The sequence below is a fragment of the Thunnus thynnus genome, chromosome 6 (genome assembly GCF_963924715.1).
Source record: "Thunnus thynnus chromosome 6, fThuThy2.1, whole genome shotgun sequence".
Classification (NCBI taxonomy): Eukaryota; Metazoa; Chordata; class Actinopteri; order Scombriformes; family Scombridae; genus Thunnus; species Thunnus thynnus.
The window spans coordinates 28,295,594-28,323,576 of NC_089522.1; the positions used below are offsets into that span (position 1 = coordinate 28,295,594).

The 27,983-nt window shown below is 42.0% G+C and overlaps 1 protein-coding gene across 4 annotated transcripts in view; it reads right to left on the reverse strand.

The window, feature by feature from the left end:
* Window positions 1-839: 839 nt before the first annotated feature.
* The window catches only part of LOC137185002 (teashirt homolog 2), a 100,351-nt gene continuing 73,207 nt past the window's right edge, over window positions 840-27,983 (reverse strand). For all 4 annotated transcript variants that reach the window (XM_067593205.1, XM_067593203.1, XM_067593202.1 and 1 more), the window contains one exon: window positions 840-3,937. In XM_067593205.1, the coding sequence (XP_067449306.1) occupies window positions 897-3,937 (3,041 nt within the window). In that variant the 3' untranslated portion in view covers window positions 840-896. The remainder of the gene's footprint in view (window positions 3,938-27,983) is intronic.

Below are 27,983 nucleotides of genomic sequence, written 5' to 3' on the forward strand. Positions count from 1 at the left end.
CATTACTGATGATTGTATGACATTTGAAAATGAAAAATTTGATATTGAGTATAAATTGTTGGTATAATAATTTTGGAAACATATTCAAGCTGTTAACGTGAAAACTAAACAATTAAACAGACGGCTTGATAATAATAAAAAAAAAAGGAATACAAGCTGTTATCAAATGTTAACTCTTTATTTGAATAAGTAAAAAAAGGTGCAGGTATCACAGGTATCCTCTGTCTTGCTGTTATCCTTGTTGCATGAAACACACTGTTTTTTCTTTTTTTTCTTCTAAAATATATTTACATGTGAAATATCCTTGTTTCCAAATTCTAATTATTTTTGAGTCATGTACAGAATCCGAGTCTAAACTGGTGATTAAACATTTATTAAAGTGCTTTTTTTTTTTCTCTTCTATCATTGCAACACAAAACATCTTTACATAGCAATACACTGTACAGTTCTGCATGTGTGTTATCATGTGTCGGGCTACCTGTTTTTAACAGCTGCACATTTATGCAAGTGTACTGTATCACAGAAGTTGTAAAGTACAATTAGTTCATTATTTTGTCTTTGAAATACAATTGAAACTTGACATATCATACAAATAAATAGTAGTCATAGCCAGGGCTATTGCATGCAAACATCAGCAATTATGTTTCTTCAAGCAGTAATACATTTCATTACTGGTGATGCATTTGAGCAGGGTGCAAACGTATCTCTTAGTGTTTTCCTTATACAATTTCTAACCAGTGTGTCTTTGCTGTACTCCATGAAATGTTTTAGATGTCATAATGATGCACACTACACAACGCTAATTTGAAAAATGGTTGAAATATCGGACCCGTGTATTAAAATAAAAAAAAAAAAAGGAAGAAAAGGAAAAAAAAAAGTGACAATAATATGAAAAACTACTCCCTGTCCATTTCCACATATTGTGAATGGTTGTCGGGGGATTTGCTGTGAGTTTTACTCAAATGGAGTTTGACTGCGTGATTACTGGCAAATGTCCGACAGCAGAGCTTACATTTGAACTTTGAGTCAATGTCCTCCTCTGTGACCAGAGCCTCTGTGGCTCTGACATTGAGAGCCTTCGACAGTTCTGGCTCCTCTACCTTCGTCTGGTGCTCTATCGGCATTTTGCACATGTCTTTGATTTGGAACCCGAGATGGGATTCCAGATGGGAAATGAATGTGGTCGGTGACCTAAACTGGGAAGCGCAGTCATTGCAGTAGAAGACCGGGTGGCCCGTGTCCATGTTCTTGAGAAATTTGGTCCCTCCAGTTTTCCGCAGTTGGTATTTTACATTTGCTAACCAGTGGCTTATGGTGGTCATGGACAATCCAGTGAACTTGGAGATGTGCATCCGCTCCTGAGGGCCGAGGTCTGACAGTAAGTATTTTCCCTCAGAGGTCAGGAAGAGGCTGGACGCAAACTGAGCTTGCAAGATGAGAAGATGGCGAGGATTCCAGTTTGACTGTCTACCTTTACGCTTGTGGACAGAGTACACCTCGGCAGACACGTCCTCAAACCGCCTGACATCTGATTCCAGTTTCATCGTTGGGATCCTTGATGGGATGGAGGGTTTTGGCGTGGTGGCTTTTGGAAGAACTTTAACCATATCGGCGATGTCGGACAGAGCGTATTTCTGCGGCATCGGGGTGGAGGGCTGTAGTAGCGAGGAACTCGGCTTGCTGTGTTTAGATTTCGTCAGGTCTATTGGTTGGTCATCAGTAACATAGAGAAAGGTATTTTTAGGCCTATTTCTTACAGGATCTCTGAGCATTAAAGCTGGTTTCTCGCCGCCACGGTTAATGTCAGCAAATATGGACTTGGTGTGAGAAGATAGTTTATCTACTCTCGAGTTATTGGGCTTATTTGCTTTGCCCAGATGATTGTTCAGAACTGACTGCAGTGCACTAAGAGGGTTTATGCCAAGTATATCCGGAGTGTCACTGAGAGACTCTGAAGTAGTGCTGCGTCCATTGCTGGCAGAGGGGCTCGGTGTCTTGCCTCTGTCAGAGAAATCTGGGCTCAACTTCCCTTTGATCGCTTCACTCCCTTCATTCACACAGTCTGCATCAAGCTTTGAAGAGGAAGAGGAATCATCCTGACAATCGCTGTCATCATTCTCCACCAGATCAAACTTAATATTCTGACTTTCTTTACCATCGCTAATGCCAGCCTTTTCTTTTTTGATGTCCACATTTTGATGCTGTCCCTGGGGAGCCTCGACTCCCACAGCACCGTGGTAAAACTTCCCCTTTGGGGCAATCGGTCTCAGCTTGTGGTTAAATGTTTGCTTTAGCTGAGCAGGGGGAGATGCAGAGAGAGGGGTGCTTTTGATGATCCCAGAGAGCTGATAGGCAGCATGAATGCTCGGGTAGGCACTCCAGCTTGGTGTCCCTGTTTGAGCTTTATTGATGGCAGAGGCCACTGTGTTGGCTAAAGATTTAAGAATGTCCCCTCCTCCACCTGAGTCCTGTTCGAGATCCTCCTCACGGAGATAAGGGTACTTAAAAGCCCCATTGCCTGCCTTTTGATCCTCGCTCTCTAGCTTGTCATCTTTAGCTTCGGTTTCTTCCACTTTGTCTGATGTACCTTCCCCCTGGCTATCCTTCTCACTGCTCCCAGGGGGAGAATTTTTGGGAGACACCTTTTCTCCCTCAGTCTCACCGGCGGCAGGCTCAGCTAAACCCTGCATCTTTTCTATGGCCAGAGGGTCAAGCGCTAATTGTTTACCCTTCTTAGAAGCTGAGTTTGTGACTTTGATGAAGTGTCCAGTGACCATCATATGTGTGGTGAGTTGCTGAAGGGTGTCATGGGAGCTTCCGCACTCCATGCATTTAAGAATCTGAGACTTGCATGTCTCAAATTGCCACGTGTAACTCGCTCCGTTCTGATAGCCGTAGCGATTATTGTTAGCATTTGAAATGGTCGCAGCCCGTTGTGCCTCAGTGTAACCGGATACACCAGTCGTAGAGTCAGGGGAGCAAGGTCTTGCTGTTTCAAAGGCCCGTTTCTTTGCTGGTGGCAATAATTTGGGTGTGATTACTGGGATTGGCTCTTTTAAAGGCACTTTTTGGTAATGCTTAGTTTTAATCATATGGACGCTCAAATCCTGGAGTGAGTCAAAAGAATGGCCACAGAACATGCACTTCAAAACTTTCTGCGCATCCTCTTTCCCTTCCATATCTTGCAAATTTCGTTTCCTAGATTTAGAGGATGAGGCAGAAGAATTACTCTGTTTGCTGTGGTTGTTGTCCTGGTAGTGTCCACTCTTGTTCATGTGGACTGTCAGCTCCACTAGAGTGTCATAAGCAGCACTACAGTCCTTACAGCGAAATCGGCTGGCTCCCGTGAACACTGAGCCACAGGGTTTGGTGCTTTGCCTGTACAGGTGCACAGAGCTGAAGAGGTTGGGTTTGGATGCAGGCTTTGGGGAGAGTGTTTGCTGCAAGGTCTTAGAGAGGGCATCCTGGTGCCAGTCAAATTCACTCTTGGTACTTCCGTTGGTGCTGTCACAGTTGGCTTTGCTGGTGTTTTTGCCTATTTTCAAGTCCATTCCTATCCCCGTCCAGTAGGAATCAGAGAGGAAGTTTGCATAGGCTGCCCTCATTTTCTCCAAGCTGCTTCCCGTCTCCTCTTTATGTTTGGAGCTACGACTTTCCTCATCCCTCTGGCTCTCAGGTGGCGAGGAGGTTTTGAAGTCTGAGAGTCTGTCACTGCTGTCGCTAAGGCGTGACTCCAACTCTGCCTCTTGATTGGAAAGGACACTAATGGGAGAATTCTGGTTGCTATAACTGTTAGTGCTCTTGTTGTCTAACTCTCTGTCGTCGGACACTTTAGGGCTGGTCTTCTCCGAGCTTTCTTCTTCGGTTTGAGTGTCGTTCTCGCCGTCTTCCTCGGCGATAGGGTCATGAAGAGGAGCGTCTTCATCAGGCATGTACACTAGAAAAAGGAAGAGATATGGAAATTAATGACATTAAAACATGTAGTTTAATCAATGTATAATTACATCTCTTAAGTACAATATTTATACAACACACATTTGTCATCAAAGAAGCCCTTTAAGACAACATAATGGTGGCTGCTCGGGAGGTTTGAGAGTATAACTGGACATAATGTCTTTACTAACAGACTGCTGCCGGTGTAACAGCACCATGTGATTCACGACAGGCCATTGACTTAGTGCTGTGTCCAAGGTTTTTCTGGCCTCAAGTTGAGATGTTTACAACAATCATTGGCCACTGAGTGACAAAAGGAAATTGATTCTTCTGGGGCCTGTTAAGTGTTATTGCAAATGACCTATTCCATAGCGATTATGGATGCCTCAAAACTGCAATGAAAATGTAAGCCTTCTGTTGTGGATAACATCTCTATTTCCCTGAAGCCAAATGTGAGCAATGGCTGAACACAAACTCAGATATTCTATTGTACCGCATTGCTCTATCAATAAATTAAAAGGCTTGACTGGAAAAGATGAGAAAACATTACTTCAGCAGACATTAGCCGGCATCACAAGGTCTCAATATGGCAAATTCTACATCAGGGAGCTGGTTTTTGTCAACAGCAAAATAAAAATATGTTGCAAATGTGAATGCTGATGAAGATGTTGATCATGCTGGTGGAAAAGCTGATTCAATTATCAGTGCTAAAACTAGACAATTATACAAAATTTCAAAAGATTACTGGCAATCTGTCATGTCATTATATTTTCCCTGACAGTCTCATAAACAGCAATTACTTCTTTCATTATTCACCTGTTCATTCTCCCAACTCAAAGAGCACAAACATTATTGCTTCAATTAACAGATAATTAAACAACAGTATTTCTAATTGACACATTTCCCATCATCCAATTAGTGGAAACTCTGACTCAGCATCGAGGGCTTTTCATGTGGCTGCAGGGTCTGCTCGACATAATATGAACACGGCTACAGAAGAATGAAAAAAGTCCCATCTGACAATAACTATTTCAGATTATTTTAAATCTAACCACCCGGCAACCCACGTCAACAATTTCACAACCAATGTTTGCATATCTTTTGAAGACACCCAGCGATACACGCAGTTTTGTCGGTGTTGTCACATATCTAAGATATTTTCCGCCTCATAGTCATGTAGGAAAAAATGTGCATTTTGGGAGAGAGAGAGACGTGGCAGATGTGCTCTGAGTTAAATATGAATAGGACATAACAGCCCTGTCCAGGCACTTATGCATTTCATGTGGTTAATATTTCTTTTCTGAATAGAGGGCACTCCATGAGGGGATGGCTGAAGCCGAGCACTCAGGAGTCCCACACTGGGCGGCCCCATAGAACAGCTTCCTTCTTTGCCTTCTGAAAATACGACTTTTTTTTTTTTTTTTTTATCAATATTTCACAAGTGCCTCTAGAGAAACCCTGGAGGTGAATTGCTTGCCAGCTAATGGATGAAGATGGAGATGGGATTCGGACTTTCAAAACAAACATAGAGAATGGGGCCTGGTGAACAAGAGGCTGTGTGCACACACACACACACACACACAGATATACACACACACACACACACACCCTAGATCCCCAATGTGCTGTGACCTTGATCCACCGCGAGAGGGATGTTTTGATTGGCCAACCGAGATCAGTGATGGCCTCCAAAACACCCTTGATGCTAAGGGAGAGAGTTGTCAAGAGCACAGAGGTATGTTTTATTTATAGTCTTATATATAGTATTCACAGTGAAGGAGAACACCAATGGCTATGACAAGCTCCCAGTTGATGTCCTCTCTCTTCAAAGTTGCCACTAAAACTGAAAGACTGGTAAGAATGAACACTAAAGTGGGGAGATGAGCATTTTTCCAGTCCAGTGGAAAGGCTATTTCCTGCATATTTTATGCAACTTAAAACTCACCAATACACACGATTCAGTTCCACCTACCCTATTAGTACAATAATTCCACTAAGAAGCAGATTCAGCACAGTTTTTTCCTGAAAATAACCACTTACATGTAGTTTAATTGTATTTTAATGTGTGTGTTTGTGTTGTATCTTGGTATTTGAGGATGGAATTGACAGAGATTAACAGCTGCCCTTCCTGCTGTTCTATGCCTTTCTATCAGATGCCCTAAGTAGCAGACATCCAGAGGCACCAATTAACCTTCTGGCAGGGATCACTCCGAGATACCCGCATGTCTAACTCTGCTTCTCACTCCATTTGTAACTGTGCTTTGCCAGCTCCTGCCCTGCCACAGCAATGTGTCCATGCCAGGCTGCATTACTCTTTAATGCAAGATCAGATTCAAGGACAACTCCACATTAAAAAAAACAAAAAAAAAACAGACAACACCCAGAGAAGATTGTTCTATTATGACAAATAAGTTTGTCAAGAAATACAGAAAAAGCTGCTGATATGCTTCATTAAACAGCGTTGTTGAAAGAGTTAGAACTTGTGCGTCATAGTGGAACCAAAAGTGAAGTGAAGTGCTCTCAGGCCCTTTTTTTTTTTTTTTAGGCAACTTTGAAAAAAATAGGAAATGCCTGCTTTGAAAATGTTGTGTTAGAGTCCAAGCAATGCAACTCCCAGCTAACTAGCCTTACAAAACAAGAGGCTGGCATGCCTTGCCTGAGATTTAGCATGTCATAAACTGCTGTAAAGCCTCCAATCTGTGTCACTACAAATTTATATCTTCAGACAGAGATATGCAAAGGTCAAAAAACCTGAGGTGTCCATCATAAATCAGGCAGCTGAAGTGTTTATAACCTTTATCCGTTAGAGCAGACTCTTGGCATAGCAAGGCCTGGATTTACAGAAGCAGCAGCCTGTTTCTCAGCCAAAGGGCTTTTTTCCCCCCTTACATCTAAAGAAACGAGCTAACTGCATAGGCAATAGTAGATTACATTTACTGCTACATCCACAGCAGGACGGTGTCCAGCTGGATTTGTCCTGAAAGCTTACATGACAATATATTTAGAACTCCACTTTAAGCATTTGTATCTTCATAGAGCACAATCCTATCTCCCCCCGTGTAAGTGTGTCTATTCAAGACGTGTCAATCATTTCAGAAATGTGTGTGCCAGCTGTAAAACGGCATTCTGTTTCCAATATTAACATGCCAGTAGAAACTTTTGTAATGGTGAGAACATCAACATTTATCCCTTGGAAGGTCAACATTTCCTTCATTAATCTGACAAGCCACAGAGAGTTAGCAGCCTGAGGAGCTTAGCTAATGGACAGCTGCAATACCCAGCGCAGGACTTTGTGAGTATCCGAGGTAACACTATCTTCAGAGAAGATTGGGTAATTCATAGGTGCCAGTGACAGGTCTGCACGTCTGTGCCACTTTCCCCAGCGCTCTCTGGTTGTCTCAAGCTACAGTTTTTGCTGCTCGCAAATCAATATCTCTTTTTACTTCTCATTGATTGCCTAGCGGTGGGACCAACCTAAGCAGGACTGTTATGACATTTCTAGATTTCCCCCTGTCCTTGGAACAATCAATTACACGCGCATGGCAATCAAAACCTCTTTGCAAAATGAACCTGCTCCATGACATTTTCATCTCCCGGATTTATGCCATGTAAAGAAAAAAAAAAAAAAAAGAAGAAGAAGGAAAAAAAAAAAAAAGGGAGGCCTTCTGGATAGGCAGAGCACACGTTAACAACGCAGGTCAGGATCACTGAGCAATCTCCAGGCTGTCTCAGTAACCATCATCACTTTCTCCTTTCTGTTTTCACTCACATATAAGCAACGTACTCTCTTAATTGTGTCTGTAGATTTAAAAACACTTAGTCACCGTGCTCATCTGCGGTTATAAATAGGTGTGAAACGTCAGTCAAAAAGTAGCTGCTGTACAAAACATAATTCTAAACAAAAGTTGTGAAGCTCTTTTGTGCCCGCAATTCTAGAAACAAGCTATGTGTTTATAAAAAGTCACCACAATGTGATTTTCTTCAGTGAGCTATCATTAGAATGAGGCACACATGCCACAAGGTTTATTATTTGACAGTGATATCTGACTAACTCGGTGAGCGCTGCGTGTCAAGATCAAATAAGATACATTGTCAGACATCCTGATGATAGTCTTGATGACACATCTAAAGTTAATTCTGAACTGAATCACATGAGAAATAGTGAAGAGCTAATTCTGAGCCCTGGAGCCATCTGTAAAGATCTGTAAACACCTCTCTCTTCATTGTTCCCTGTCAGGAAACAGTCTCCCCGAGCCCAAGGACACTGCAGAATAAAGAGAGAACAATCACACACACAGGCTGCTCCCTTTGACAAAAATTTATCTGGAGGTTAATTAATATCACGGAATAAAATAGTTTCTGACTTGCTTTTCAATAGGAATGTGTCATTAGTTCCCATCTGACCCGTTTTTTTTTTCATTTCAATACTTGTGTTAAATGACTCCCAAACTGGTGACAACACAGTAGCTGAGTCTACATTATGTTAGGTATTAAGAATCGATCGGTTATTAACAGTATTGTGGTTCATATGGTGCGGTAAAAATAAAAAGGATGTATAGATTAGATAATAAAAAGCAGGTTTAAAAGAAGCCATGAACCTCCGCCCCCCCCCCAACCAAAGTGGTTTTGTTGGAGCGTTCTGAGGGTTTGACTCCATGAGACGGAAACACTCATTAATTTTTGTATACATGAAGAAGATGTTACTTAAAGCGCATTACTTACTTCACTAAACACAAGCTATTCATGCAGATAAATGCCTTGCTTTCATACACCCTCAACTTTAATATTTAATAGTCTAATATAATCGAATAAAAACTTGCAGCTCAAAAAAAAAAAAAAGAAAAGAGAAAAAAAAAAAGACACGGACAACTTGAGGACAGATTGTGAACACAGCAAATGGCACAATGTGCTCAGATGGACCCAGAGCCAGATTAATATGATAGGATCGCAAATATGACACCATATCCTGCCATCTGGCTGTTCATTTGGGCAAAAATGATCACAATAATTATGGCTATTAATCAAAAATGTTTTCACAACCAACATTCTGTTAACTAAAAACACAGAGAAGTTTGGAATGCATGATCATCACCCTGATAAACACTAAGAAATATCCGAAAGGCAGTCAGTCTGAGCATCCGCAGCCTTCTGAGCGTGTCACGTTCCAGTTACAGGGGGGGAATTTTTATGCATGTAATGATACAAATGTGGGAATTTCTAAAAAGTCTGTCTTTGCATGTTGTACGGATGCTAATCATGATATTTACTGAGCCACGTCAGATTGCCCTGCCTAGCTCCCGGAGCCCCTTCCTTCCAATGATGTCACCGAGCGACGCTGCTCCTTTTGATGCCTACGAGAAGCTTCTGCTTCAAGACGCATCAGTCGGCCCACTGCCTAATTGGAAGTGAGCGGTTGGAGAGCATTGCAATCTGCACTCCAGCACCTAAGTCATCACTTTGAACATGCCACAGCCGCCGCATCACATGCAGTTGCCTGGTGTTGCATCTCACCAAAGGGTCCCTTATCAGCACCAGCAGAGACAATTATACACACAACATTCCCATCCTGTCCTCTACACATCTACCAAACAAGCTATTCAAAGCTGATATTGTGAGTAAGGTGGATATTAGATGTATTTATGCTAGAGATGAAACAAATTAATCTGCAACTATTTTGATAATTCAATCATTTTTTAAGAGAAAATGCTGAAATATTTCTGGCTTGTGATAATTTGAAGACATTATCTTGGGCTCTAAGAAAATAATGATGGGTATTTTTCACTATTTTCTGACATTTTATAGACAAAACAATTAATCAAGAAAATAATTTTCAGATTAATCAATAATGAAAATAATCATTTTTGCAGCCCTGATAATACATATGGATAGAAACAGAGACTTTTAAAGGTTTGGTTCACCCAAATTACAATATTTTCTAGATTTCAAAGTACTGTAATAAAATACATTTTTGAGGTGCTTTACATGAGTAGCTCCAGTTTATGCTACTTTACACTTCAACTCCACCATAATACAGATGGAAATATTGTACTTTTTTACTACATTTATTTGACAGCTGTTGTTACAAGTTACTTTTAAAATTAAGATTTTGCATTTAAAACATATGATCAGTTTATAGAATATGATGCATTATTATACTTTTACTTTTGATCTTTGACTTTTACTTGTAATGAAGTGTTTTTATGGTGTAGCATTGCTACTTTTACACTTTAACTTAAGTAAACTATCTGAATACTTCCTCAACCACAACGACTCTGTGAGTCCACAAACAAAACAGGCAGATATCTAGTGAGAGAATATGTTTTTTTACTATTTCGATGAACCAACCCATTAGAGTTATTGGACACTCAACACGTTGCAATGCACTGTTTTGTATAAGTAGTTAAAATATACTGTACACAGTGCAACAGTCTCCTGTTCATTCTCTCCTGCTAACAAGCAAAGGTAAATATAAACAATATGGCGAGCTTGCTTGCAGGATAACATTGCAACTGAAGAGGCTTAAAAGCCTCAGTGTATATTTGTCAGATTATAGATGATCTTTTCTGCCCTGACTGATACAAAGTTCCAGTTGGTGGAGCAGAAGCAGGGCGGCTTCAGTGCCACTGTTTTTTCCACTGGCAGGATGGGAGCAGCCTTGCGCCGCTCTGTCACTTGGTTTCTGAAGAGCCCGTGACACGGCTCTCCAGGAGCGACATGATGAGGTCTGATGGTTCCTTTCTGCAGAATAGCAGTTTACCCCTCATTCACCCTTATCAGAGAGTGAACCCATCATCTTACAGTACGCCACTCAAACTGCTTCGCATAATGGAGCTGACCAGTCGAGCAAACAGGGCGGTACTAATAAAAGACCATCTTGCTTCGGTTCAAATTTCCCTGATTGAATGTCAGTCAGGAATGTTTGCGTGGCAGCGGGGAGGAAAGTGGGCCATCGTTTAAAGGACGACTGCCTTGCACACATAAGGCCTTTGTTCTAGTTTTATGAGATACTGAGTGAAAGGTATGATGGTCTACACTCGCCTAACGTGCTGTTTGTTTTTCATGCCCACTAGCCCGACTAAATAAAGAGCTTTTCAATTCCAAATTCACTCGCTGATCGTCTGAGGTTTTGTTGTTTCATCATATGATTCCGTTTTATTTTGCATCTATGGGGCAATATCCAGGATTTAATTGTTTTCAATATCAAATCGATCTTTTATTTCCTTGTATTATTCCATGATATAAAAGTATAAAGCCAGTTGGGAGCCTCTTTCGCTCTTTTTGCTTCATGGGACTGTGCTCCATTTAGTCCTCCCCTGAGATCTGAAGACATATATACACACAGTACATACAGTCCCTGCATCATAAACTTTGCATGAACCCTAAACGCCGGCCCTCCCAAACAACAACAGCCCTCCATCAAGGTCAGGCCTTGATGAATCTGATAGTGCAGCTGGAAGAGACTATGTGTATTCTATTAAAACAATCTGCATTTCACTAACTCTTCCCGCCCGCTCTGTCCCTGTATGGATCTTTCATTAGATTCTGGATGGGCTCCAGCCAAAGCTTTCCTTGTACAAGCAGTTTTATGCAGTTTTCAGCAAAGGGAGGCATTTTTTTACATTCCAAGTTCATTAATAGTAGATTGCCACTTTTTCCCTTCATTAAATACAATGAGGCTACAGAGTGAATTTGCAGCTGAAGCGTGGTACTGTCAGTTTCTAGTGGGACCAAAGGCTGCTTCATGGCAAGCATAAAGGGAGTGAAGCAAGCCCGCCAAACCTGGAGCTCTGTGGGACAAGATGAGCAACAGTAAGAGAGGCAGAAATGCTTCAAAACAGCCCGCTCCCTCCTATTCAGATTCATTTTAATGGCAAATTTGTTGTCAAGTGTCCCCCACAAAATGATTAGGGCCCGCTGTTTTCTGAAAAGTGCAAACTTCTGGATTTGCCTGGTGCGCACTGTCACTTTGACAGCCCATTCTGAGAACAATGGCTGCCCAAATAGTGAAATGTGTTGGCACCCAATAGTTGAAAGTTTCCCCTCAAAACAGGCTTTCTGCTGTTTGTGGGTATTCTGCTGTGTTGATATCTAGATGTTGATTAGAATGAAAAAAGGAGCCAGTGAATTGGGCTCCGCGGAGCAGGCACATCAACCATTGTAAGAGATTGACAGTCACTCCATTGAGCCAATTATTTCTCTTCATAAGACCTGTTTCTATAAAAACTGGTTAAAGACTACAGTCATTGTTAGAAAGTCTGAACTAAACTACTGGTAGAATTTACAGAAAACCAACAGCATTTAATGGGAGCCACTTTGTGTTACTTTTACTACGTGGAATAATTACAGACATAACACTGTTTCTATTAAAAGGTAGAGTCAGTGATTCTGGAGAAAGATTGTTCAAGACATTTTTTTGTCAAAATCAGCAAATATCTCCCTATTGTCTGTTAGCTGTCTGTTCCGTGTGTGCGCTGAAAAAAAATGGTGGTGTTCATACACAGCCGTGGTTCTGTAAATGGAAAACAAACAAAGTGGCTATTCCAGCCAATCAGCAGGGGGCGCTCGTGTTCGTGCACAGGATAGAAGGAAGTTTATGGAAGATTTTATTGGATTTTAATAGTTGTAACCCACGAATATCTCACTATCCACAAACATGTAATTTTTTTTTGTGTTGTGTAAAGTCATATCCACAAAAATACAGAGCAATATGCAAATACGCATAACTTACTCTGTAAACACATTTGTGGATCCATTTGTACATTTGAAATGGGTTTTGCACATTTGTGGATTGTTTCCTGTCAATTTATGACGGAAACATTGTGGAGCGCTTTGGATATTGCTCCTGCACAGCAGCCTCCCTCATCAGTGTATGTGAATGGGTGAATGGTGTATTGTAGAGCGTTTTGAGTGATTGATAAAACTAGAAAAGTGCTATATAAGTGCAGTCTATTTACTCATTATAAGAGTATTTAAATACAACTTAAAGACATTAAAACACAAAGTAAATGCACTTTTTTCATATTTAAATGTAATACAAAAAGTAATAATGTGCTTTAAATGAACTTATTGCTGTTCTTTTACATATGAAGTACACTTAATATGTATTTTATTTTTATTAAGGAAAAGTTGAGGACAAGTCAACTCTGGTCGAAGCAGCAGGCGGGTGGGTGTGTGCGCGATATGAACACAAACACAACTTTTTTATTGTTTGTTGTCTCCTGTTGTACGGATGTGGATGCTAGGTAGACTCTAGAAGCTAGTAAAGTATTGTTTCGACAGATCAGCTGCGGTACAAATTGGACAAAAATCCACAAACAAATCGATGTCACGTGGCTCACAAACTGACAGGAAGTCATCCACAAATGTGTAAATATAACTTTAAATGTATTTTTGTGGTGAAACTATTTACATTTGTAAAATCTATATCAATTTTATATGAAATTAAAATATGTGTTTACAGAGTAAGTTATGTATATTTGTAAATTATTCTGTATTTTTGTGACTTCACACAACACAAATAAAAAAAATACATGTTTGTAGATAGTGAGGTATTTGTGGATCATGGTACACATTTGTGGTTTGTCTTCTGTGGGTTACAACTATTAAAGTCCAATAAAAACTTCCACAGAAGTCATCAGAGCAGCTGTCTGTGTGAGGACATGACAGTCTCCCGTCTCCCGCACCCGTTGAATGGTGGGGGGGAGGTTGGCCAACTGGAGACAGAGAGGCCGTGGCCAATTCACATAGAAAGTGTTTTCTCACGGAGCAGATACGCTTCCATTTTATTAAATGTTTCAATCCACACTGAATCTGAGACAGTCTCACGGAGACCCCCCGCGTTCTTTTGTGTTCCACATATATTCCTGTTGCATTTAGTGAGCGTAATCTGAGCAGGCAGCTGTTTAAATCACACAAATATCCCACTGTATATGTGTTCTGAACTTATTAACTGTATCAATGAATCAATAAATACAAACACTGTCGATTTCTTCCTGTGGAGCCGACATGCAAACTATTTTGGTTCAGTACATTTCTGTGGTCAGTCAGCCTGGTGAAGGCAGTTGTCCTCTCAGCTCCGCAGGAGCTGCAGCAGACGCAGGTTGAGCGAGGAGTGGGGAGGCCGCAGAGTGGCGGAGGATGTGGATGGACTGTTGTGCTCACATGAGATTAATTTTTTTCTGCTCGTGATAAAGTGTGAGAGGAACAGAAGTGACTCTACAGCTGGCACATCGCTCTGAACTCCGCCATACTTCTCTTTCGGTTGTTGCCTTGGCAATGTGCATCCATGAATTTGGGGGGGGCGGAGCTTCTGAAGCAGCACGAAGGGAGGGGTGTGTTTGTTTGGGTGTTTAGTTCAAGTATCAACAATCTTCCTCTAGAATGACTATATCTACCTTTAAAGGACCAGTGTGTAGGATTTAGTGGCATCTAGTGGTGAGACTGCAGATTACAACCAACTGAATACATCTCTCCTTCCCCTCCAAATATGTAGGAGAACCTACAGCGGCTGCAAAACTCACGTAAAAGGCCCTCTCTAGAGCCTGTGTTTGGTTTGTCTGTTCTGGGCTACTGTAGAAACATGGTGGTGCAACATGGCAGCCTCCGTGGAAGGGGACCCGCTCCTTATGTAGATATAAAGGGCTTATTCTAAGGTAACAAAAACACGATAGTTCTTATTTTCAGGTGATTATACACTAATTAAAACATACGTATGAATATTATAATCCATTTTTGCTCCAGTCTGTTCTGCTAGATGCCAATAAATCTTACACACTGCTCCTTTAACTGTTAAAGTTGAATACTTTTCAGAATGAACACATAAAAGAAATAATAGTCTAATTTAGGCACATTTCCTTTGTTGTGTGTTCATTTTTTTGGAAAATTATTCTCAAATCACCTACAATAAAAGAAACAAAAGCAGATGTGGTGCCCTGTATGTGTGGGATATATGTTCATTAATGCCACACTGCAAACATATCAAAGCTGTTCAAATATTTCCACTGGAAAAGTCAATGCAACAAAAATATTTTCTCTGTGCTATATCCTCATTTAGCCTACGAGTCAGCGGCATGACATTTCTAAGGTGTTCGGCTGTAATGGAGGAGGAGTAGGTGCCGACTGCAAGACGAGTGCAGAGCCTTTTTATTCATTGCATGGGAGAAAGTGGTTAATTTATTGAAAAGAAGGTAGGCGGACGAAGCAGCGGAACGGAACTGATACCCTGCGTGGCTGTAGGTTGTGCACCGAGGGGGAGGGAAGGAGGGTGGAAAGGAGTGAGGTGCGGGGGGGGGGGGGGGAGAGAAAAAGGGAGGTTGAGGGAGGCGGAGACCAGAGCGACAGAGGAACGGTTAATGGAAATGAGTGACAGGCTTTCAGAATGATTTACAACGGGTGGCGCTGCGGCAGAGCCGGCGCTTGATGGATGATCCTGAAAGACGGAGACGAACCATAAATCATGTCTTTGAATCATTGACAGAGATAAAGGAGGGGGAGAAAAAGCAATGGCATTGACGTTCATTCTTCCAATAATGTACATTGACGAGTTACACTACGGAGCCTTAATTAAAAAGTGAACACGGGTCTTCTCCCTCTCTCAACCCCCTCCCCCCCTCCCACCACCTCCCCCTTCCCTCCCACCCCCCCTCCGGCTATGCTCCTCTAACCCTCTCTTCTCTATTGCGATATCAATGGTAATTAAAGATGCAGCATCCCCAGCCCCTGTCCCATAGCCACTTCCTCCAGCTTCCCACAGCAGCCAGATTAGATAAGTGCTCTGCTAAAAGATAATGTCACCCCTCAACAATATCAATGTGGGTCGGGCCCATTTGTTTCTACATCTGTAAACACACACACATAAACCGAGACGAGCGGGAGAAAGAGGCTAGCTTTGTTTCTTTAGAGGGGAAAACAAATAGCAAACCGAGGGTTATGTACACATGCACGGACAAAAACTAAACACTACAAGTCTTGGTTTACGCGGGTTCCTGATGGTTTTAACTTACAAAATAGCATTGGAAAAATTTATCACAAGAGGAGTATTAGATTTAAAAAAAAAAAGTGCCACTGACTCTATCTTCCCATCATCCTATCCCACTCTTAAAAATTGTGTTGTTCTGTCTTGAGTGCAGATGGCACTTTGATAAACAGGAGGAGCCCTGTAGGAGCACAGAGCCTGAATGAGTGGCATTCCACATCAGCTGAGCTCCCTTAAAGTGCGCACAATAGAGCAATGAGGTGAAAGTAATCCTAAACATCTGTCTTATGTGTCCTACACGCACAGGCTGTTTGTTCAAGTTCTAGGAAAGACATTAGCAAGAGGGGGAGTGCAGAGGAGAGAGAGAGAGAGAGAGAGAGAGAGACGGAGGGAGAGAGAGGATATATCAATTCATGCACTAGTTCTCCAAAGGGATTAAGCAGGGCCTCTGTTGTCTGTCCTCTCACTGCTCTGGCAAACAAAATGGAGAAGGCTGCCCTACTAATGCAAATACCCTCTTCATGAAATACTGTAGCAAGCTGGTGTTTAAATGGATAGTTTAAACTACAGTTTATCATCGTGTTTGTTTTTAATTATTATCTCCAGCAGGCGTAAGCCTGGAGGAGATCATGTGTTTGGTCGTGTGTGTCCGTGTATCTGTGTGTCCGTGTGTGTATCTGTCCGCAGCTAATCTTGCATATAACTGGACCCGTCAGCCTAATATTTTTTTGTGTGCGTTTATGACTGTATGCTCAAGGTCCTCTTGTGGTTTTACAATTTACAATTGTTGAAAAAACAGTTTTATAGCATGTTTTACACCGTCATTGACTGCTGACTCCTCGCTCCTCTTAACCAGCCAGTAGGGGCAACAAAAAGCGTTTCCATCAGTCCGCTAGGCTAAAAACTAGTCTGCTGGAGGCCACGTTTTGGCCTTGGGTCAATAACTGACATCCATAGAAAAGTTTAGTTTCATCTTGAACTGGAGCATCTGCAGATTAATTCTGTACCCGATGTGTTATGATGCACTAAAGTTAAGCATGATACGAGATGAATAAATTCCTGTTTTTGTTAGATTTCCCACCATCTTGACTGTAAGGGAGCCAGGAGTGACAACAGAGTGAGATTCAACTCTTATTTGTTTGGGAGGGGCAAGGAAGGCAGGGAGGGCTTTTATTTTGTGTGGTGTGTTATAATAAAATGTTCTAAATAAATTACAATGTTTAAATTGAGAAGTTTGGATTTATCGTCCTGTTTATTGTTACTTTATTAAGTTTATACAGTAAGGTGAACCCAGGAGGACACTCGGTTACAGATACCATTACACTATTCTATACATCTTAAGGAAAACTGAGACTCTACATGTCCCCAGACACACCTGGCAGAGATCTGCACTCTTCTAGTTTCTGAGGCTTGCATAGAAATCACAGCAAAATGTAAAATAATAAGAAAAATGATAGTATTTGACACCAGGATACAGGGTTTTAAGGCCTCCTGGCAGCCAGCTCTGCCCCCGTGAGAAAGGACAAGTGATGAAAATATAGCCGGCCCGGTGCACTGTCCTGTTTGACGGCCACGCAGGGAGACCGAGGGCAGTCGGTCAGCCTACTGCATATGGGGATATTCACCAACAAAAAACTGAAAGACACACAAAGCTGTCGCTCTCTCTCTCTTCCCTCCATCCCTCTCCTGCTGTGAGAAGACATTTTGGCAAGCTAGAATGGAAATGAATACACAATGGTCATCTAGCATTGAAAAGCTGTGGTGATAATATTGGTCAGGCAAAAGGCTGCCCTACCCAGTGTGTGTGTGTGTGTCCATGTTTATGAATGACTCATGCTGCAGCGCAACACAAAAGGCTCACACTCAGGCTCCGCACGAATTTGAAATTCATTTTCATTTGAAGGCTTGAAGTTGTTCATATCATGTTTGATCGCATCCTTGCATCAAAACACAGTTTGACGGACAAGGGAAATAATTACTTGTCATTCATGTGTCTGAGTTTTCTCTCCTCTCCTCTTTTGTTGCTGTTAAACATGTTCCTCTTAAGACTCCCCCCCCCCCCCCCCCCCCACCAAACTCCAAACGCTCTGACACAACTTTCAAGTCGCACTTTATACAAAACAAAAGTGAAACGATTCCGTTCGATTCACCAAAGAGAAAAAAAATAAATAACTCCACATTTCCTGATGACTGTTCAGCTGAATGAATCAAACGGCTTGAGTGTAATGAACTTCTTGGGAGTCTCAGTCATTAGTGGACGATAGTTCTTGCTGATCTTAAATGGTCTTAAAAGATGATCCATACAGTAATGAAGCCAGCTCTGCTGCTGGCTTGATTCCCAAAGCAGGACATAATCAAAGTCACAGGGGATACGCTGGAGCTACTGTTACCAAACAACAGCCCTCCACTTCCCTATTGTAAGCTCTTTTAAAATTAAAAACAAGGAAAAATCTGTTTGTTGTTACACTGTAGATCCTGAATGCTAAATATTCAAATTCATAGCATGTGTTTCGGGGCCGTCAGCTGGGACCACAGAGCAGCAGGACGGCTTACAACCTACTGGGTCTTTGGAAAAAGCAGCGTGTAGTGTCCAAGGCCCACCCTCCTTCTGACTCTTCTGCCTGGACCACCCTGCTCGCTGTGCTACGCTACATGACAGGACGATGCTGCTCAGTCCTTGGACCCATCGCATTGTTTTTCTTGGACCATGGTGAAAGCAAATAGCAGCTAAAGGGCCCCGGCGCTCGCAGTAAAAACCAAAAACCCGTGCAGTCATTCATCAAAGCCCAGACAAGTCGCTACTCCCCCACCAACTACCAACCCCCCCTCCAACCCCCCCAACCCCCCCAAGGCACGGCCATCTCCCCCCCACTCTGGGTTTTAACTAGGACTCCAAATAATTCCAGAAATGACAAATGATACTTATATCTCTGGCCTGTGCCGAATCAATAAGCATGCAGAACAACTATCCATCTTGAGAGGTATCGACAGACGCGGCTCGACATCGGCGGAGAAGCACTTGGTGGCTTTATTCAGGATCGGGATGGGAGGGACGGAGTACAGCAGGAGAAACATGACACTTACTTTTAAATTACAATAAACCACCCGACACTGTTAACAATCAAAAAACGATTACAAGAAACTGCAGCATCTGGAGATATATATATATATATATATATATATTTTTAAATGTCCTCACAATGAGAAGGCAGACTGACCATTTGTGAAAATATGCACGACCTTGTGAACTGGGACGGGGGGGGGGTTATTTTGACAGGAGCACCTGCACATGTTTACATGGCAGTTGTGTGCTGGGTATGAGCTGATGGGTGGCGATACAGCCCCTCTCTGGTCCCCCGGCTGGATCGGAGCAGCTGACAGATAGCACTTCAGAGCAGCTTTAGCTGCAGCTCCCCTTGAGGGGCTGTGATTGATGACTCGCACTGCCACCTAGATCCATTTTCTCCTCCAATCTGACTCCTCACAGGTAGAGTGGAGTCCTGCTTCCCTCTCTCTCTCTCTCCCTCTTCCTCTCTCATCTCCCTTCAAATTCAAGTGGGCTCATTTTTGCAAAGGTGTTTACCAAACAGAGCGACTTCAAAACCGTCTACTTTGAACAAAATTAAAAACAGAATCATACGGAGGAAATAATCTGAACTAAATGCCTCGTGAAAACCATTTTGATCCTGAACATTAGAGATCAGAAAAGTAAATGGAAAAAAAAACAAAAAAAAAACACAATGAGATGTTTGGAGGCATAATGTCATTAGCAAGGAAAATGTTAAGACCCAGGACCCCTGCAGGTCTGAAGGCATTTAAGAACAGTTAGCTTAGCCATCTGGTAGACAATTACACAGGAACAAACACACCGCCTCAGCAAATAAAGCTTGGCTCATCAATCATGAGAATAGCCAGAAGTTGGCCTGTTATTCCCTCTGATTTAATAACCCGATGAACTGCAGTGTTATCCACCACAAGTCTTCAAGTCAACTGGAAAACATTCCGACATAAACCGACAGCATTTTGTGGGCCGAGAAAGTCAAACTGTAAATAACACTTTCTGGTAATGTCAAATTATTGTTTTAATTTCAAATATCCAATATATTTCATTTAATCAGTTGTTGATGTTATACAACATTTTTGGTGCTTAACCAAAGAATGAAAAAAAAACACACACAAAAAAAAAAACTCCTTGATTGCGTCTCTAAAATTATACTGTAATTTGCACTGGGCTGCGAATATAAATTGAAGTGAAAAAGAAGTGCAAGGTTAAAAGTAAAAACATTTAAAACATTCACCGCTTCCTGTTTCAAGTAGTTTGCTTAATTAACATTTGCCCTGCGCTTTTAATTGCAATCATACTTTCCCGTGGGACCTGAATGTGGATTGTCTGGTAATTGCAGATGTTGATATGAGATGGTGACACAATGTCAAGTCTGTTTCTAAAAATTACAGAACAAAAAAGGAGGAGGATCAGGGATGCGCTGCCGCTGAGTGAACCCCTAAATTCACTAACGAGGGGATTTCACTAACTTAAGACACTACAGTGAAGAGATACTGACCCCGAGGAGTAATGGAAAACAAACAAGCGCTAAGCTATCACAGCTTAGAGAATGAAACAGATCCCTAAGCATAGAAACGCCAAGATAAAGCCTGAATTTCACCTGGATGCGGGTCATTCTTTGTCAGTTTCACCGGGGTGTTTTCAGAGCCAAGAACATATTCATCTGTGTTTCTGGGTTGTGGCCTGCACGGCCTGTGTGGAAGAAAAGAAGTAGGCCACTGCTGCGGTCTCCGATTCTCCTCAGTACACGCGTCACCTGCCAGCTCATGTGGCCCAGCTGAGATGTGAACAGGTCTGGCAAGAACCAAATGTTTTCATTTACCTCAGGGGCATCTACACTCTTCTTTAGCAGGCGGTGGCAGGCTAACATGTCAAGATACCGGCGCGGGACTCTGGGCCTCTGGGAGAGGTCACGCACTCGGAGCATAGGTTCAGAAAACATCAAGATATAACTCTGTGAAAGACGGAAGGAAGGCAGCCCCGGACCTCTGCATTACATCCTGCTACAGCCTCGAAGCTTAATACTAAGCAAAATAACATCAACATCAGATGTGTTATTAATGCAGTCATGCAGATAAAGGCAAAGGTAGCTCAGGATCATTTTAGTTTCATAGCTGATTCCGACACCTTGAAACCTGAAAATGTGCTTCATTACACCTTTAGGCTCATATTTGATATGTGTTCACATTGTTTGATGGTTCTACATCCTACTGGGCAGCAGGGGGTGGCGGTGCTTCTCAGGCTAACCTCAACAAGTCTATTTCTAGCTGAGGACTTGCTGACAGCACATTTAACTTTGTGATCTTCACATGAGAGACAGCTAACAGTTGCTGACAGCTGAAACACATTGAGCTCCATTTCCCTATACAATGTCTTATTGACACTTTCCATTTGATGAGGACTTCAACTGACTTTCAGATGAGAAAAAAAAAAAAAAAACCTATGTCAGGATGGTGGGTACAAAAATATCATAATAATGAAAAAAAAAGGTTGATTTCCAGCTAGCTCATGGAAACCAGTAGTTCCTTTGGGGAGGCTCTGGGAGGGGTGGTGGTGGTGGTGGTTGGTGGGGGGGCAGCGGCTGTCTATAGAAGCCTGATTTATGATCTACTCAGTTTTGCATGTGTGTTCACAGGTTTCTGGGAGTTACACTCAATTAGAGCAGCAGGGGTTAGGAGTATGTTTTTCTCAGGATAAGTTAAAGCTTGACACGTTTATTTCTGCCAGTGCAGCTGAAGAGCTGGTGACAGCCTATCAAAAGTCGTTTTCTTTGATCACCCGACTCAAAATGTGAGAAATAGTAACCGTCCCTGACAAGTGAAAAGAGAAATCCAAAAGGAACACAAAATGTTTATAAAGCACAATCTTAAATACCAGTCAACATAAGCGAGAGCAGAAAATAACTGTATGGTGGGAGATGAAAATGTCATCACTTAGCAGGACAACAAGAAGCTGACAAATGCAGTGCTAATCAAATTTGTAAAATTCAAATTAGCTTAAATGTAATTCTTGCAAAGCATGACCAGGGAGCTTGCATCAAACCAAAGACTGAAGAGCGACTTAATGGATTCAGCAGGACAAAATCCCCAATTACAAGTTAAATGCCATGTCTCTTCACAATTGATATAAAACTAGTAAATCTTATTTTTTGAGACATTTAATGATTGAGCCAGCCAGTGAAACACAGGGACAAAGTACCAGCGTGAGGAGTTACTCATATCCCTGTTGAAAAACTCCTCCGTTTAATGATTCACCACTAAGGAGAGTCCACACACTTCCAGAAGAATTCAAATCCCTTTTCCCACAGCCTCTTTCAGTCCGTATGATAAATGACACCCGTCATTCCGCCGTTGCCAAACAGCACAGAGGGGAATTGTACTGATATATGATTCACAAGAACAGGAAATAAACTCTGCCTTTCTCTGTAGCTCTCCCTCTTGCCAAGTAGGACGGACCTGGACAGTGTCAAGGCTCTCATGGTAGAGGCAGTGGGAAGGCTGAAGGCGCTGAAACCCAAAAAGGGAATAGACAGTGGGTTTCCAAAATGAACTCTCCCCTCTCTCAAAAACGCTGGAGCTTCTGATGACTGATGAAAGGCACAAGAGCCACTGCATTAAAATAACAGCAGAAATCTATGGGAATGAGCTTAGGAGGATCAAAAAAATTAAACAGAGGGCAAGCTAAAGTCTGCAATTATCAAACAGGGGAAAAAATATAGAATGGGCAACCTCCCTCTGCCCCCAATTACAATGCAGCAAGTGAGGCTAATTACTGTGCCTTGATTATTTCAGATTTCTGAGTGAATGAGAATGACAAAGACTTAGAGAGATCGGTGCAAGTTCAGATAAGGGCAGTACACACAGATATAACATATATATATATATATATGTATGTATGAATTATAATATCTTATTCTTTGAATTAAAAACATTAGAATAAAAATTATTCAGCTAATTTAATACCTTCCTCAGAATACTCTTGTTAATAGCCAGCTGCATTAAGTTGGTGTTCTTGTGTCAGAGAGACAGAAGGAGAGGCACATCCTGCTGCTGCTGCGTGGCTGCTCGCCTTCAGGCGAGTCCCTTCAGGCCAGCGCTCAGCGGTAGGCCTCCCACTTGGGCTCAGAGCGCAGGGATGTGCCCAGGGCCAGGACCAGCAGCACTCAATCACCCAGACAGCGACATCCTTTCGCCATCACCATCAGAGAGGCCCCTTTGGGGTGGTGTGAGGGGGGGTGGGTGGGGTGGGGGGGGGTGGGGGGGAGATATTTATGAGTAGAGCGTTCACACACATGCCCATGCGGCTGCGATTCTGCTGATATACTGTCGACTGGACTGTGGGATGGAGCCATATAGTTCATCTCCTCCTCATTTTTAGCCCCTAACCAGACCCCTGTAAGTGCTCCTCTGAGCTTTACAGGTTTGGGTCTGATGTAGGAAGCAGACAGTGAACACAGCACTGCATGTAAATCTAGTGAATGTGAAGCTGGAGTTAGAAGGTAGTTATTAGATGTCATTGTCAGTGATTGCTTTGTTTGAAAATGTGAACCAAATGACCAAAATAAGTTGCAAAGCGGGACGAAAACAATGCTCGAGCTGCACTATTTTAGCACTATTTGTTTCAAAAGACACTTTCAGTCAAGCCCCTTCATGATGAGCAGCATATGTTTACCTAAGGGGTGTATTTTAATGCCTCTTTACCTTTGATTTCAGAGCAGAATAATTACAGAGGAAGCCATGTAAAACCCTGTGGCAGATTAGGGAAGTGAGTTGGAAATGGGTTCAAATTGTCGTTCTGAAGTAAAGAGGCTACTTTGCACCACAAGGGGTTTCTTTCCTCAGGCAGGCCAGGGGATTAAAAGAAGCCATAAAAGGTCTCTGTAATGGCATCAGTAATGTCTTGCTGCCATTAAAAACGGTGAGAAAAACATCTGCTTTGCATTTTTCACTCCCCTGCTACTCATTTGTCTTTCAAACTATCTGAGAGAGTGCCATGGTTTCAATGTGCTCATATTTTTTTTTTTTTTCAGAATAAGGTTATTTTACAGACTTCATCCAATGAACATTAGCTTGAAGTCAGGATTGTATTTGCAAATGCCAGACCGAGGGCTAACTTGCAGTGGTCACATATTGTATTAACAGTGAAGTTTGTATACTTGTTGGGACCATTATCTGGAGTAGATTTATATTCACCATAAAACTGTGTAGACTTGCATCCAAACCTGCAGCATATCATTATTCTTTGGTAGTGCTCTGTTTATTTCCTCTTTCGCTTTTGCCAAAAAACAGATTTTAAAACCGTCTGTATTCGCACCCAGATCACACAATGGGAGCCAAAAACACCTTGATTGGTTTATAGCTAGCCCCTAACCATTAGAGGTGCACTGTATCCTCCTTGTCTGGGCTTCTGGGAAAGCTGAGGCCCTGCAGTAATCTTTTCTCTGCTAACCCTTTAATAAACCATAGCCTGCTTCATTAGCTTCCCCTCACAGAGTGATTGATCGGTGCCAGTCACAGAAACCCCATCCTCGCTCTGCCTACCTCTCCTCAACCCACTAAATAAGGCACTTTTTTTTTCTTTTTTTTTTCAGCCAGCTACCACCCATCACACTATTAAAGGGGAGTATTCAGCGTGAGCCAAAGAGGGAGTGGCATCAGCCGTGGATGGCAATGCAACAGTGTTCCTTTTGTTCAAAGGCTGGGTCAAAATCAATTTATAGGATGCACTATACTAGGCTCAGTATATTAGATTCTTACTGGTTCAGATTCTGTCTCGACACATGAAAGGAAAAAAAGGAAAAAAAAAAAACGAGATTCAGTGAGATTTCAACAATGAGCTGTTCATATTACACTGACGGAAATACATTAAGAATACAGCTCCACTGAGAAAAAAAAAAAATAAGATGGGATTAAAAGGTGCAGTTTATAGACGGGATGAATCATTATTTTGCCGATTGCTTAACAAGTCTGCCATTATTAAATTACATCCACTGCTGTGATTCCTATTCCTCCGATTTCGAGTAGTAATTGTTAGGATAAATATAGAGATAATAATCAAAAAAAAAAAAATCAGTTAGATCAGAGTGAACAACTTTTGGCAAATTTTGATAATGTCCTCAAATTACACATTAGATTACAGATAATTTTATCTGAAAGTCAAGGCAGTAAAGTGAGATGCCTTTATGGCAACATAAGAAACTGCACTCGAATGCTAATTCAGAGAAAATTACCCATCTGATGACACACACACAAAAAAAAAACAGCATAAAGATAGTCAGTACACAAGATCCATTTGCAAAAAGAAGGCAAACAATGAGACAGATACTGATACTACTAAACTAAATGTAAAATCCTGCCAGAGGGGAAGACGAAACATGTAAGCCAATGATAAGAGTGGATAATACAGCATTACCGTAATAATGACATATCATTTTCCTGCCCACCATTAGGAGCTGGATTCTTTTCTCTTTAGTAATACCTACAATGTATGTGCTGTGTGATCCTTCACTGCTCTACAGTGGAGGAATAGAGAGATACAGAGGGTGGGGGGGGGGGGGGGGGGGAGAGGTGCTAGATGCTCCTCAGCTGCAGTGATAAAGTCAGTAATATCACTATCTCGCCCTCCTCTCCCAAGAATTGCTATAAACCTATTTCGAAAATTGCACCCATATATTCAGTGAAGACAGTTAGCTCATCCTGGTGACAGTGCAAACTTTTAGGGTGAATTATGCCGGTGTCATTCAGAGGGGTTTATCAAAGAGGGTCAATAACTCAAAGGCCCAAATCTGAGATAGGCCGGCCCCAGCAGCAGCAGCAGCTCTCCCTCTCTGCTGCTACAGGCAGCTGGTGTGCTGCCATGGAACAGTCTGCTGCTATTGCTCAGGACACAAGATGGTGCCCAGACGCACTACTACATGGCAACACTGGAAGCTGTACAACTCTAGTAAAAGGAGACACTGGAACACAGTGTGAAATACAGGACAAGTCGCCACAAATTATACACATAAACACAAAAAAACTAACTTTGACGCGTAGTGCGGGGAAATAAATCCACGATTTTTATTTCTCTTTATAAACAGTCGTGTGCATGTGTTGACATGAAATGTGGATATTTGTCTGGAGAAATGAGCAACATTCAACTTTGCACTTTCTTAACCAACTTCATGATTCAGCGCTGGCACTGAAACACTGAGGGATGCATTTCACATTTCACAGTTCCTAAATGAAATCTTGTGTTTCGAGCATATTTACAAGAAAGCGAGGCTTTATCACAACCCTGCGTTTACTGAAATAAAAATATCTCGACGTTTATTTTGCGCCATCTTAGGCTCAAAACACATTTCACCCTGACACTTATCTGCAATTAGCCATGTTAGATGTTTGTCATGTGCAAACACTTAGCAGAATTTGACATTCATTTGATTCTAATGGGCTTTTCAGTGGGGGTTTTTGCCTGTAGGATGTTGCACAGCGAATGCATGACTGTTCACAAAACACATTTGTCAATTTGAAAGAGAGTAAATTGGTATCATTTATTGTTAAAACAGACACTTCATATTTTCCTCAGTAGGTCAGACTGGCTTCAAGTGTATTTTTTTTTTTTTTAAATCCTGATACCAATCTTTTCAGTGGGTGTTTTTTTGCCCCTGCCTTGCCTATAGTCTGAGGGGTGATATCACCTGCAGCTGTTTACAATTAGCTGAATTGTGTCCCAAAGCAGTGCTCAAGTTTTACTCACCCTCTTTAAAATCTGTATTTTCCAGATGGCCTAACATCGAAGCTCCTTTATATATGAGCCTGATGCAGCTCGACCTATACAGCCCAGACTAAGAATTGTACTCATTTTAAAACGGCGTCATGGAAAAAGTTACTAAACTTGAAATAGTCTACAGTATATAGTTTAGCCAAGAGAAGATTAGCATGCACTCTGTTAGAAATTCTGACTATAGCTCAGCCTTTAACTTTATATCAGCTTTATTCATTTTCATACTGTGTAATGTGATGAGGTATATTATATAAATGCACAGGTGACTCCGTGTCCACCAAAATATAACCTGCCCCGGTGTTGAGAAACGCGGATGTACACAAATTACTTTGCGGCGCCGGTCAGCAGGAAAAGTGTGTTTGGGTCAGAGTGAAACATGCCCACACACTCTCTGTGTAGAGTTAAAGCTCACCATGAAAGAAGCAGGTCTATCAGACACCCACAGCCACCAGCTATTTTGCATCTCGCGGGCCTCGGATGACAGACGGAGTATGCATGAGTATCCACATGCTTACTGTACGAAAGGATAATTCTTGTTATCATATATGACCCAGATTTCCAGCCCCGACAATACAGACAAAGTTCTGAGCTCCGTAAATCCACCGGTGAAAACTATCAAGTGCCGTTTTTTTGAGAGTGAGCTGTCACGCTGACTACCGGAGACAAAACAGTGAAAGCAGGTATCTGATAGAAAGTCGTGCGGATCGCCGCTTTAGACGGTTTGCAGATTGCAAACCTTCAATTTTTTGGAAGGAAAACTGAAAATCATCCAGACAGATAGTTAACTTATCATCTGAATTTCCATGCTTGGTACATATCTCGGCTTTATGACTGTAATCTGTTATTAGAGTCTCTTATTTAAAGCGAAACATAGTCTTTTAATAATTGCTCAATGTGCTTTAATTGTAAACACACAAAAACAGTTACAGGAATAATGTATTCTAGGTATAGTACTAAGTATAAACCTCCGTGAATGGTGTGTCATGAATAATGATCAGTGTGGGATGCTTGCGAACTGTATACACACTCTCTCACTGTATACGCCTGTAGGGCAGGAGTGCATTCCAGTGAGTGCAGCGACACTGCTCTTTATCCAGCCAGAGGTGGAGATGATCCTCTCTCACAGTGGGGCCTTTCCCTTTGTGTACATGTGTGTTTAGGGTTGTCTCGGCAACTGAGAGCCCGCTCCTTCATTGGGCCGGGCCGCCCCGCCCTGAGTGCCGTTTGTGCATAGCGGAGGGCAGGATC